Raw genomic sequence first — 14,300 nt, 5'->3', positions numbered from 1 at the left:
AGATCATGCGACTGCACGGAAATATTTCATACTTCACAGTAAACGTTGCTATTAAGATGATCGATATCTCAAATTGATACAATTACGATAATGTGGAACAACTTTCTTACATTTCAATAATGAGTACATTGGTATGTTGTTAAAAGAATATCATGATTATTAATAATTGCGTTGGGCGAAAAAAAAGTAAGATAGCCTCTATTTATAAAATGTATGGAAAATGTAAAATAACGTTAAAATATAAGAAGTATCCGTATCATTGTTTCATTGTACACCGTGCGAGATGTACGATATTGAAGAACGCTATTATAAACTTAATCACAATTTTATTAAGATGCTTGGCCTATGGCCGTGTCAAAAAACTTATTTTGCTCGAATACAAAAAATATTATTTATTGGTATTCTTTGTGGATATATTATTGCGCAGGTATACGAAACTATATACATATATTATCATTTTCATGATTGTACCTTAATAACAGAAAGCATATAATTATAAGTTTCATTAAATTCTCATCAGTTATCTCTTATATAAATTATGCACATATATTACATTACTGTGCATAGTAATAATTGGTGATAAGATGTTTATTGTATGAGCTGACTAAAATTCAAAAATAAGTAGGATTACATCTTTTATCTATCTCTCGCTACTTCATCAGATATAATCTATTTTTAAGAAAGATAGGAATAATTAAAATTAGCGGACAGAAATTATTTATAACATATTTATGATATATTTTTAGCTGCTGTCATTTTTAACAATGCAATTCAGCGTAAATCTTCTTCTGAAAGTTTTATCTTTCGTGTTTCCGACTCTTTTTGTCACAATAAAATATTGCACCTTCATCATTCAAGCAGATAATGTAAGTAAAATAAAACAAATTATATTTTTTAATATATTGATATAAGATTTGTAAAGCAAATTATGTTCTATCCAAAAATAAGGAAACTGGAATAATAGGTAAAACACCTGGTAGAGCAAATTCGATATGACTGGAAGTTAGTGAAAGGTAAACTGGAAATTGATATTATCAAAAAATACGCTGACAATGTGAGATTTATTACAATGATTGCAATAGGTAAAAATTTAAATTATTGTAATTTCATAGTATTATGATTACAATGTTACAGTTATATTTTATTATTTTCGTGTGATAATTGTACATACTATCCATTTCTTTATCAATAGAATAAGAAATTGAAATAAGAAAGATAAGAAATTATTTTAAACTTTAATTGAACTCATATTAAATTTAATTAAATTGCTAGTGTGCTGTCATTGTGGCATATTGTGTTACATAACATTGCAACTTCTACCGTTGATACTTAACGTTATTGCACCGTTAAATGAATCACGATCGTTGAAACTTATCGCGGTCACGGAATACTTCCTCAATCGAGAGAAATATATCTGGGTAATGTTACTTCATGAGATAATTGCCGTTTACTTAAGAATGGTAACGCTGTGTAGCACTATTATGGCAATTATGATGTACATCTTGCACGCATGTGCGCTATTTAAAGTAGCAAGGTATTGTAAAATATATTCAGTTCTAAAGCGGTAGTTTTAATCAAAGTACACCTAAGCAGATTTCTATAGCTATCGAATGGAGAATGCAATTCAAGAAGATGTGTTAGCGATTCGTAATCCTCTAAAAGAATATCTGCTTTATCAGAGGATTGTACACGTAGTTCTGATTCATCGTAGGGCCATCGGGTTAGTATTCATCTATTTCTATTGTGACTATATATCTACGATATCCTGTTCACATTTAATATGCATTTTTCAACTATAAAAATTGTGATTTCAAAACTTATTCAATATGATATACATGTCAAAATATTTGTATTGTGTTAAATATATTTTTCTAAAATACATTTTATAAAATAGCTTTTTCTATAATGATTTTGTCTTCCTTAATAATGATATAGGCAACAAGCATTAAGTCTAAATCATAAATTATACACATTAGTGCAAAGATTTATATTAAAACGTACATGCAATTTATTTCGATAGTACATATTTCGAATTTTATTAATACTAACTATATACCTATGTAGAAACGTATATTCAAGTAATTACTATAATCTTAGAAAATATTGTACACTAAGCGCGTGGTTGAAATATTTTAATTTTAATTATTTGAAATATTTTAATACATTGATGGTATTGGAACTATTAACAATAACCATAAATAACACAGAAACAAATGTATAATACTATTACATTTGTTGTCTATATCAATAATAGGAAATTTTAACTCCTTGTTAAAGGTATATTGAGCTTTGGATATCGAGTTTTACGGTACCGTTTACTATTCTAATCTTGATTGGAGTTAGCTCCTTAAGTGTTAATCTGTTTCATGTACGTAATGCTATTCATCTATTTTCATTAATTCTGGATTATTCTTTAAGTAATTTTGTGTTCCAGTTGCTTCAACTAATAATAGTTACCGATGATGTTAATGAAATGTACGCAGTTTTTATGTCAGTAATTCTCCATTTTAGCTATATGTTTATAATTAATTATGGTGGAGAGATAGTTCAGAATCATGGAATGCAAGTGTTCGAGGCAACGTATGTATCACGTTTTACATTGTTTTTAAAGTTTTACAGATTTCAATCATTATGTATATCCGTATAGATTTAGTCCTTAAAGGACCAATCTAAAATAATTATATACTGATATTTACTTTACGTGGAAATGTTACTATTCAGAAGATATAACTTTATTGTTTTATGAACTATGACAATGGCTTTATTCGATATTAAAATAATTGTAGTTATAATGGATTGTGGTACGCAGCCCCGCCTCGTACGCAAAAATTGGTGTTGTTTATAATGCAAAGAGCAATAGTGAAAATCAATTTGACATGTGGAAACATATTTGTTGCGTCTCTGGAAGGATTTCTTACGGTAAAATTGAACTAGTTTCTCAGTAAAGAAACAAAGTTTAATCTACACGGATTTATTGAACTTTTCAATATATGGTTTTTCAGCTTGCGAGTACAGCCGTATCTTATTTTACAGTAATTTATTCCACGCGATAATAGGAACCCGGAAACACCAAAAGTCTATTAGTAAACGTATATATATGGTTTTATCAAATTGACATAAGTAGCATACACTTATCGTGTACATTATATTAAATATAACGCAGAGACTATTTGCGCACGCGCACGCGTGCGAGAGTAGTTATATGATGACCGTGTAATTATTTACCCTCTTTTCGCTTGTAACATGATAAAGGAGATGGAACTCTACTATAACCATCTGAGATAAATCATGAGTATATATTATATAAGTTTTTTACCTGTTACTTAAAGAAGTACTTAAAAAGTAACAAATACCGTATGAACAAGCAACTGTAATTTGTTGACTTAACTACTGGGTCTGCAATGCGATGAATCACAACACAAATATATTCTTTCAAATTTCGTACTGCGCTCATTGCACAAAAAATTGTATGTGTCCTTTTAATATAGCTTTCATACACCTAAATAATTAATTATGTTGTTACTAGTTTTCACAACCATCTACATGCTAATATTTCCTTTAAAAGCAGAAAATGATAGCAACATATAAAGGAAAGAAAATACTATGTAAAACTATTTAGCTAATATCATATTTCACTTATATTTTTTGTATATTAAATATGTACTCTCTTATGATTCGAGCTACTTCTTTCAAAGTTAGACACAAAGAGAGAAACGCATCGTGTGATGTTTCAAATGCGACTGAAGCTTTCTTTCTTGTCAAGATCATCTCTGCGGCTGCGCGAAAATATTTCGTCCTCTGCACAATAAACGCCACTATTAAGGTGATCGATATCTGAATTTAAAGTAATTTTAAAGCAATTGTGATAATATGGAACAACTTTCTTACATCTCAAGAATGAATATTGGTACGTTCTTAGAAAGAATATCAAGTAATTGCTTTGGATGAAAAAATGGCCATAATTTATAGTATATTTATAGAAAATTTTAAAATATTATCAGAATATAAGAGTCCATATCATTGTTTGACCGTACGCCGTGCAAGATGCACGAGATTGAAGAACACTATTATAAAATAAACCGCAATTTTCTTAAGATGCTCGGCCTATGGCCTTATCAGCAATCACTTTTTGCTCGACTACGAAAAGTACTATTTATTGGTATTCTTTTTGGATATATTGTTGCTCAGGTACATGAAGTTGCATGTACTACCATTTTTGGTATTATATTTAAGTAGCAGTTGTTGTTAAGTACATCATCAGCTTTCATTGTTTTCTTATTTTCATTTATCTTTTATATAATTCATATGCGTGCATGTCATATATTAACAACTTTGTAATAATTTACTATTTTTATTGTGTGAGCTTAAACTTATACCTTTTAAAATATAGGGAGATTATATTTTCTATCGATCTTTCGCTATTTTATTAGATAACGCACCTGAGTTTAAACAAATATAGTAATAATGAAAATTGGTAGGAAGAAATCAGTATTATTTTTTTATGATATTATTTCTAGTTCCTCTCATTTGTGACAATGCAGTTCAGTGCAAATCTTCTGTTGAAAATTTTGTCTTTCGTGTCTCCTACTCTTTATGTCACAATGAAGTATTGCCTTTTCGTCGTTCAAACAGATAATGTAAGTGCAATAAAACAAGTTTTACGTGCTAATATATTGTGTGTTATAACATCTGCAAAATAAACTATGTTTTATCCAAAAATAAGGAAATTGGAATAATTAGGTAAAACGGCTGTTAGAGCAGATTCGAAATGACTGGGAATTAGTGAAAGACAAATTGGAAATTGATATCATTAAAAAATACGCCGGGAGTGTGAGATTTATTTCAATGTGTGCACTTGGTAAGAATAAAAATTATTGTGCCTCAATACTACATGTTACAGTCACTATATATTTCATGACATGTGTTTGTACTTATCGTGCGTGTTATTCATTCTTTGATAAAATAAGAAATATATAAAAATGTATGTAAATACATTCAAATAAGATTTAATTTTCCCAGTGTTTTGTCATTGTGATACATTGTGTTACATAACATTGCAATTTCTACCGTTAATACTTGACGTTATATTACCGTTAAATGAATCACGATCTTTGAAACTTATCGTGATCACGGAATACTTTGTCAATCGGGAGAAATACCTCTGGTTAATGTTACTTCATGAAATAGTTGCCATTTATTTAAGAGTGATTACGATATGTTGCACCACTACAACAATTATGATGTACATCCTGCACGCATGTGCTCTTTTCAAAGTGGCAAGGTAATGTGCAATATAATATATTCCTAAGCACATATTTTAATCGAAGTATACCTAAGCAGATTTCTACAGCTATCGAATGGAAAACGCAATTCAAGAGGATATGCTAGCGATGTGTAATCCTGTACAGGAATATCTTCTTTATCAGAAGATTGCGAGCGTAGTTATTATTCATCGACGGGCCATTGCGTTAGTATAAATTTATTTCTGATACTATTTGTGATACCTTATCCTTTATGTTATTTTTTTATTTCTTTGAAGTGATTTCGTATATTTCAGAATCTTATCACGTTATATAAGAATATAGATACATATCTATTTGAATAATTATAATGTACTAAAAAAGACATGCCTTTCCATAATTTAATTCAATTTTCTTTCACCATTCATACATTTGCATGCTGATGGATGTGTTTTTCGTTTTTTAGTAATGCCTTTCTTAAATACAATAGAAAACAAGAATTGAGTAATTGCTAAATCTGAATCATAAATTGAAAAAAATATTAATTATGTCTATTCCTGTAAAGATTTACGTTGAGACATACTTCAAATTTATTTCGATAATACGTAATACATAGCCAACTTTTAATAATGTGATATATAATACACACACACACACACACACACACACACACACACACACACATGAAACGGAGAATTAAATGCCCTAGTAGCATTCGCACGTCGTTTGAGATAAATTTAGCGTCAAATATTTGTCATTCATGTGAACATGACTAATATTTAACATCATATTGATTCCAAATGATGATGAGTGCAGTTGCTATCTGGGCAATTATCATCAGTTTAAAAAGCATCAAGCCTCAAAACATTAAGGGAATTTTCAAATTTTTATCGCATCAAGTGGAACATATAATAATTATCGTAAATATATGTTAACGTAAGCATACTACTGAAGCATGAGTTTTTATATTGTAACAAATCGCACGTGAATGCGGACTCTCAAAAGTGTTGAGTCAAGATAGGTGATGATGTGATGCTCCGACCTGCGGTGAAAGATATTTCTATGCATTCAACAATTTTTATTACTCTGTTTACTCTACCTCACTGAATAAACGAAGTTCGCTTCGTTATTCAATTATTGTTCGATACAAATGCATTTTTTCCGCGACCGCAACACTTGCTGTGCTCCAATTTGTTAATCTGTCTTCAAAAGAGAGCTCTCGCGCTCCGCTGGCCGCTTATAAATTTGATAGTTTATAAGTCTGACGTTCTTATCTTAAAACTTACTTCTAAGATATAATATATGCATAGAAACGCTTCTTTCGAAAACAACTTGTAACAATACTAATAGATGTCTTACGTAATCAATATATGTACATTTTTCACATTTCAATCAATGATTTCAATAATGTAACAGTAACAAATTGTAACTCATTGTTCAAGGTATGTCGAGCTTTGGATATCTAGTTTTACAATGGTGTTTACTATTCTGATTGTCATTGGAATTAGCTCCATAAGTTTTAGTCTTTTCCATGTAGGTTATGATTTTTATCTATTTTAATTAATTCTGAATTATTCTCTAAGTAACCTTGTGTTATAGTTACTTCAAGTAATAACTAATACTAGCAATGATTATACTGATATGTATGCAGCTTTTATATCAGTGGTTGCCCAGTTTACTTACATGTTTATCATTAATTATTGCGGAGAAATAGTGCAGAACCATGGAATGCAAGTATTTGAGGCGACGTAAGTTGTAATCATGTTTTATATTATTTTTGAATGTACATAAATTGATAACACTTTGTTTTAAAAATGCAATTTTACGCACGTGTAATTATATTGTGAAAGCAATACAACTTTGTTTTTTTTTTTATGAATTGCAACATTAATTTTATTGTATGTTAAAATTATTACAGTTATAATGGATTATGGTATGCAGCCCCATTGCGTGCACAGAAATTGATATTATTCGTAATGCAAAGGGCAATAGTGAAAGTTAATTTGACATTTGGGAATATATTTATTTTATCCTTGGAAGGTTTTGTTACGGTAAATTATTTAATGCAAATTAATTAAAAACAGTTTTGTCAAATGAAGAAGGGAATTTAATAAATGTGCAACTGATGAACACTGCAACATATTGCCTTTTCAGCTTGCAAGTAAGGCGGTATCTTATTTCACAGTGATTTACTCCACACGACAATAAAAAGCCGGAAACCAAAGTTTATTGTCAGCTTAGTGTATGTTTTTATCAAATAGATATATTTGTATAACATAAACGTGTTTTAACTTTCTTTTTATTAAGTTCAGGCTCGTTGTACATAATAATAACTAAATTGTCAATATATTTATCCTCTTATTGTTCATTCATAATTGTTTGTTCATGACGGAAAATAGTATTATGACAACAAAATGTAGATAGCAATAGATACGTGGTATCAGCATCTGTTGTTTAAACAGTAATCACGTTTTCGATTTACGAGCACAGCAATATCTTATTTCACAGTAATTTATTCCACGCGATAATAAAAAACCGGAAACAAAAGTTAATTAGCAAACGTATATACTTATTGTGAAAACTTATTAAATATAATAAATTTGCAGAGACCATTTTGCGTGCGAGAATAGTGATATTATGAACCTGTAATTATTTATACCCTTTTTTCGCTTGTACATTATATTATGATAGAATATAGCTTTATAACCGCGTAAGGTATGGCAAATCATAGTATATAAGCTTTTTATTTATTACTTAAAAGATACGAAGTATCATGCAAACAAGTGACTATAATATTTTACTACTTGCATTGCAATGAATCACAACAAAAATATTCTCTCATATTTCGTGCTGTGCTCAGTATAAGAAATTATATTACTGTCCTTTTAATAGCTTTGTATAAATTTCATGCAACAAAATAATTATGTTGTTATTAGTTTTCACATCTAAGCGCTAATATAATATTTCTTTAAAAAGAAAAAGAAAAAGATCACAGCAAAACATAGAGGAAAGGTAATGCTAATATGCTAATATAAGTATTCGGTTATTACATTTCATTTATAAGTTTTGTATGCTAACCATATGCACACTTGACTTACGATTCGAACAATATTTCAAAGTTAAATGTAAAGAGAGTAACACATCATGTGTGATGTTGCAAATGTGACTGAAGCTTCCTTGCCAAGATCATCTTTAGATATCATGTGTGAGGCTGCGTTAAAATATTACTTTGCACAATAAACGCCGCTATTACGATGATCGATATCTCAATTTAAAGCAATTGTGATAATATGGATCACTTTTCTTACATTTCAAGAATGATTACATTGATAAATTATAAAAAAAAAGATATTGCCTGGCATGAAAGAAATCGCCATAATTTATATAGTGTATAGAAGTTAGAAGTATAGAAGTGTATAGAAAATGTTAAAATACTATCAGAATATAAGAGTCCATATCATTGGTTGGTCGTACACCGTGCAAGATGCACGAGATTGAAGAACACTATTATAAAATAAACTACAATTTTCTTAAGATGTTTGGCCTATGGCCTTATCAGCAATCATTTTTTGCTCGACTACGAAAAGTATTATTTATTGGTATTCTTTTTGGATATATTATTGCTCAGGTACATGAAACTGCATGTACTACCATTCTCGTTATTATATTTAAGTAGCAGTAGTTATTAATTACATCCTCAACACATTTTCATTGTTTTCTTATTATTATTTATCTTTTATTGTATAATTCATGTGCGTGCATATCGTATATACAGGGTGTCTCAGAAAGAATGGGACAATGCTCGTGTGCAGATAGAGCGGACTGAACGTAAAATCCTGTACCATTTTACAATTTTCGCAATAGTTAACGAGTTATTAATTATTAAAAATCGCTGTATTAGTCCGGCCTATCGCCGAATGCAAGTGTGCGGCGAGATGCGACCACCTAGCGCTCGAAGTTGTTAGGCGCGCGGGGAGTTGTTTATTACAAGTGGCATTATTACTAGCCATTGCCACTGCGATCGCTAGGCACGCGATCGCTAGGCGGTCGCATCTCGCCGCGTGCTTGCATTCTGCGGTAGGCCGGACTAATACAGTGATTTTTAATAATTAATAATTCATTAACTATTGCGAAAATTGCAAAATGGTACAGGACTTTTCGACTCAATTCAGTCCGCTCTATCTGCACACGAGCATTGTCCCATTCTTTCTGAGACACCCTGTATATTAATAATTTTGTCATACTATTTTTCTTGTGTGAGCTTAAATTTATACCTTTTAAAATATAGGGAGATTATATTTTCTATCGATCTTTCGCTATTTCATTAGATAACACACCTGTTTAAACAAAGATAGAAATAATGAAAATTGGTAGGAAGAAATCAGTATTATTTTTTTATGATATTATTTCTAGTTCCTATCATTTTTGACAATGCAATTTAGCGCAAATCTTCTTTTAAAAATTTTGTCTTTCGTGTCTCCTACTATTTATGTCACAATAAAGTATTGCCTTTTCATCGTTCAAACAGATAATGTAAGTGCAATAAAACAAGTTTTACGTGCTAATATATTGTGTGTTATAACATCTTCAAAGTACATTATGTTTTATCCAAAAATAAGGAAATTGGAATAACTAGGTAAAACAGCTGTTAGAGCAGATTCGAAATGACTGGGAATTAGTGAAAGACAAATTGGAAATTGATATCATTAAAAAATACGCCGGGAGTGTGAAATTTATTACAATGTGTACACTTGGTAAGAATAAAAATTATTGTGCCTTAATGCTACATGTTACAAACACCATATATTTCATGACATGTGTTTGTAATTATCGTGCGTGTTACCCCATTCTTTGATAAAATAAGAATAATATAAAAATGCATGTAATTACATTCAAATAGGATTTAATTTTCCCAGTGTTTTGTCATTGTGATACATTGTGTTACATAACATTGCAATTTCTACCGTTAATACTTGACGTTATATTACCGTTAAATGAATCACGATCTTTGAAACTTATCGCGATCACGGAATACTTTGTCAATCGGGAGAAATATCTCTGGATAATGTTACTTTATGAAATAGTTGCCATTTATTTAAGAGTGACTACGCTATGTTGCACCTGTACAACAATTATGATGTATATCCTACACGCATGTGCGCTTTTCAAAGTGGCAAGGTAATGTGCAATATAATATATTCCTAAGCACATATTTTAATCGAAGTATACCTAAGCAGATTTCTACAGCTATCGAATGGAAAACGCAATTCAAGAGGATATGCTAGCGATGTGTAATCCTGTAAAGGAATATCTTTTTTATCAGAAGATTGCGCGCGTAGTTATTATTCATCGACGGGCCATTGCGTTAGTATATATTTATTTCTTTTGTGATATCTTATCTTTTATATTATTTTTCATTTATTTACAGTGATTTATTATAGTTACAGAATCTTATCACATTAAATATAATTATAGTTATATATTTATTAGAATAATTATAATGTATTAAAACAACACATGCCTTTCCATAATTTAATGCAATTTTCTTTCACCATTCATACATTTGCATGCTGTTGGATGTGTTTTTCGTTTTTTAGTAATGCCGTTCTTAAATACAATAGAAAACAAGAAGTGAGCAATTGCTAAATCTGAATCATAAATTGAAAAAAATATTAATTATGTCTATTCCTGAAAAGATTTACGTTGAGACATACTTGAAATTTATTTCGATAACACGTAATATATACCCAACTTTTAACAATTTGATACACACACACCCGCGCGCGCGCGCGCGCACACACACGCACACGCACACGCACACGCACATGAAACGTACAATTAAATACCCTAGTAGTACCCAAGCGCACGTCGTTTGAGGTTAATTTGGCATCAAATATTTGTCATTCATGTGAACATGACTAATATTTAACATCATATTGATTCTAAATGACGTGCACTTGCTATCTGGGCAATTACCATCAGCTTAAAAAGCATCAAGCATCAAAACATAAAGGAAATTTTCAAATATTTCTCGCCTCAAGTGGAATATATAATAATTATCGTAAATATAACGTAACAGTAACAAATTGTAACTCATTGTTAAAGGTATGTCGAGCTTTGGATATCTAGTTTTACGATGATGTTTACTCTTCTGATTTTCGTTGGAATTAGCTCCATAAGTTTTAGTCTTTTCCATGTACGTTATGCTTTTTATCTATTTTATTTAATTCTGAATTATTCTCTAAGTAACCTTGTGTTATAGTTACTTCAAGTAATAACTACTAGGAACTATTCTGATATATATGCAGCTTTTATATCAGTGGTGGTCCAGTTTACCTACATGTTTATCATTAATTATTGCGGGGAAATAGTGCAGAATCATGGAATGCAAGTATTTGAGGCGACGTAAGTTGTTATCATGTTTTATATTATTTTTGAACGTACACAAATTGATGACATTTTGTTTTAAAAATGCAAATTTTACGCACATTTAATTATATTGTGAAAGAAATACAACTTTGTTTTTTTGATGAATTGCAACATTAATTTTATTGTGTGTTAAAATTATTACAGTTATAATGGATTATGGTATGCAGCTCCATTGCGTACACAGAAATTAATATTATTCGTAATGCATAGGGCAATAGTAAAAGTTAATTTGACATTTGGGAATATATTTATTTTATCCTTGGAAGGTTTTGTTACGGTAAATTATTTAATGCAAATTAATTAAAAACAGTTTTGTCAAATGAAGAAGAGAATTTAATAAATGCGCAACTGATGAACACTGCAACATATTGCCTTTTCAGCTTGCAAGTAAGGCAGTATCTTATTTCACAGTGATTTACTCCACACGACAATAAAAAGCCGGAAACCAAAGTTTATTGTCAGCTTAGTGTATGTTTTTATCAAATAGATATATTTGTATAACATAAATGTGTTTTAAATTTCTTTTTATTAAGTTCAGGCTCGTTATACATAATAATAACTGCATTGTCAATATATTTATCCTCTTATTGTTTATACATAATTGTTTGTTCATGACGGAACATAATAGTATGACAACAAAATGTAGATAGCAATAGGTACGTGGTATCAGCATCTGTTGTTTAAACAGTAATCAAATTGTCGACTTACGAGCACAGCAATATCTTATTTCACAGTAATTTGTTCCACTCAATGTAGTGTTTATTCCAATCCAATCAAAATCATGTAACATAACGAAATATAGAAAGGAAAATACAATAATTATATAATTATTTGGCTAACATTTTACATGTATTTTTTATATGCTAAATATTTATACACTTCAGTTATGTATGATTCAAGCAATATTTCAAAGTCCGCTGTAAAGAAAGAAGCACATTCTATGACGTTACAAATGCAACTAAAGCTTTCTTTTTTTCCATTATATTATAAATATCTATATTTTAATCATCTTTTTTTCATCATATGTAAGTAATATATTTTAGCATATAATGTGCATTTTATAATATCATGTTTATCACTATTGAGAAAACATGATTTAGCAATAAAATAATCTTTAGCGTTAAAAGTGCTCTATTGCCCACTGAAAATTATCTTTTGATATGCTACAGTTGTTTGAGCATATTGTTTAAATATATTTTTTAACTTTTATTAGCGGAGAGAATCTTTATGGAGAGAACCATTGTTTATAATGATTTCTTATGTCGCATTATAATTATATTGCTTTATTGATCAAATCATATGAATGAAATTGTAAATCGATCATGATTTCTATATGTAATCTATAAAGTTTATTTGTTTCAGCGACAGCCTCCGTGCCCATCATTATTGTACAGTGGAACTTCTATCTAGTTTTTTGGACATTGTTCTTCTAAATCAATTTCGATTCTTATCAGATATATTTCAGATATAACTTGATTATGACATGTTTTATTCTCAACGATATACATACGCATGGATTTAATATATGTACATGTTTTATTTTTCAAATAAAATTAGAACTATATTAAAACAAAGTCCACATCAACTGAAGAGTATGATATCATGACTTATTTTCCTCTTTCAATCGCTCTCTCCTGAGAAACTTAATATTTATATAATTATTCTGATATTTAGATAATAATTAATTGTTATGTAAACACTACAATTATTCAACATTGTTACTAATAATACATAATTTTGTTTTCAGGTAAGTATACACTGAGCTACTATCAAGGCAATGTGCTGCATGTACTTCTGTGGTGAGTAAAGAACAAATGTCGAATGAGTGGGTATAAATGAATCTCTAAAATTCAAAACTGTTGAACGCATACTTACATGTTTAATCTATAATTCGCAATATATCATAGTTTGAAACTATGAAAAAGTTTGAAACGTATTGTACGTTATATCGAGTTAAACTGAAAGTTTCTTTGTTACCAGACATAGCAATCATAATATTCTATTGTGCAAAAAGATTCTTCAGAATCCGCACGTTAAAAAAATATTATTCCCAATTGAAATTAAGATAATATAGGCTAATTCACTTTTATTACGAAAATATTTTCTCGTAGTTAAAAAGTGTTCATTAATAATTTCCTTTTGCGGCAAGTATTCCCGCATGACAATATTGATCTCCAGGGATTCACAGAATTTTCCGAAAAAAACGATCTGAAAATGCAAAAATCCATATCACAGTTATGTATCGTATCTCTCATGCGAGGTGCATGCGATCGAAAAACGTTAGAAAATTAAAGTAATCGAATACTTTTTACTATGCTTGGTTTTTCGTAATATTAGCAATTGTTTTTCACACGTATTCAGAAACTGCTATTTATCAGTTAATCAGATAGATTGCGGCAAACCGTTGTTTAACTTGATTGAACATTGACTAACTAATTGTTAGTAGTCAATTGTACACAGTGTGAGCGGATATGCTATTGCAGATGTTTCCCGAGTATGATAGTTTTTCGTAACTTCCACGAAAAAAGATTATTTGACAAATTAAGAATTTATAGTTCACGATAACATGTTCAATCGTATTAATCCGGTCGTATAGAATAAACATTAAACCAATTAGTATAACTAATTAAG

At 29.8% G+C, this 14,300-nt stretch overlaps 4 protein-coding genes and 1 long non-coding RNA gene across 36 annotated transcripts in view; 4 read left to right on the top strand and 1 right to left on the bottom strand.

Moving 5' to 3' along the window:
* LOC105286029 (mannosyl-oligosaccharide alpha-1,2-mannosidase IA) overlaps positions 1-14,300 on the top strand; it is a 738,960-nt gene that overhangs the window by 556,339 nt on the left and 168,321 nt on the right. The window lies entirely within an intron of this gene.
* Positions 1-14,300, bottom strand: part of LOC105285750 — a 249,063-nt gene that overhangs the window by 133,082 nt on the left and 101,681 nt on the right. For all 27 annotated transcript variants that reach the window (XR_003407117.1, XR_003407127.1, XR_003407112.1 and 24 more), the window contains one exon: positions 13,545-13,877. This is a non-coding gene — a long non-coding RNA (uncharacterized LOC105285750). The remainder of the gene's footprint in view (positions 1-13,544; positions 13,878-14,300) is intronic.
* Positions 43-3,206, top strand: LOC105285097. 3 transcript variants are annotated; one of them, XM_026972981.1, is made up of 9 exons: positions 263-427; positions 747-866; positions 965-1,082; positions 1,273-1,534; positions 1,604-1,720; positions 2,278-2,368; positions 2,435-2,580; positions 2,787-2,919; positions 3,003-3,206. In XM_026972981.1, the coding sequence occupies exons 1-9, from the start codon at positions 284-286 to the stop codon at positions 3,051-3,053; spliced, it is 1,182 nt and encodes a 393-aa protein (XP_026828782.1). In that variant the 5' UTR covers positions 263-283; the 3' UTR covers positions 3,054-3,206. The 3 variants fall into 3 exon arrangements, with proteins under 3 accessions (XP_019889095.1, XP_026828782.1, XP_019889094.1); XM_020033536.1 differs by lacking the exon at positions 263-427 and adding an exon at positions 43-131 and having other exon boundaries at positions 2,278-2,580; XM_020033535.2 differs by having other exon boundaries at positions 2,278-2,580.
* On the top strand, positions 3,600-8,158 carry LOC105285094. The gene is made up of 10 exons (XM_011349049.3): positions 3,600-3,907; positions 4,002-4,188; positions 4,518-4,637; positions 4,741-4,858; positions 5,020-5,281; positions 5,351-5,467; positions 6,683-6,773; positions 6,840-6,988; positions 7,159-7,291; positions 7,395-8,158. Exons 2-10 carry the CDS (start codon positions 4,045-4,047, stop codon positions 7,446-7,448), a joined length of 1,188 nt encoding a protein of 395 aa, XP_011347351.2. The 5' UTR covers positions 3,600-3,907; positions 4,002-4,044; the 3' UTR covers positions 7,449-8,158.
* Positions 8,349-13,213, top strand: LOC105285093. 2 transcript variants are annotated; one of them, XM_011349047.3, is made up of 9 exons: positions 8,349-8,868; positions 9,654-9,773; positions 9,877-9,994; positions 10,157-10,418; positions 10,488-10,604; positions 11,346-11,436; positions 11,503-11,645; positions 11,814-11,946; positions 12,050-13,213. In XM_011349047.3, exons 1-9 carry the CDS (start codon positions 8,725-8,727, stop codon positions 12,101-12,103), a joined length of 1,182 nt encoding a protein of 393 aa, XP_011347349.3. In that variant the 5' UTR covers positions 8,349-8,724; the 3' UTR covers positions 12,104-13,213. The 2 variants fall into 2 exon arrangements, with proteins under 2 accessions (XP_011347349.3, XP_019889099.2); XM_020033540.2 differs by lacking the exon at positions 9,654-9,773 and having other exon boundaries at positions 8,350-8,868; positions 12,050-12,508.

The sequence above is a fragment of the Ooceraea biroi genome, chromosome 10 (assembly GCF_003672135.1).
Source record: "Ooceraea biroi isolate clonal line C1 chromosome 10, Obir_v5.4, whole genome shotgun sequence".
Lineage (NCBI taxonomy): Eukaryota > Metazoa > Arthropoda > Insecta > Hymenoptera > Formicidae > Ooceraea > Ooceraea biroi.
Note: the sequence above shows the minus strand (reverse complement) of the source record. Positions and strands in the feature narration are given on the sequence as shown.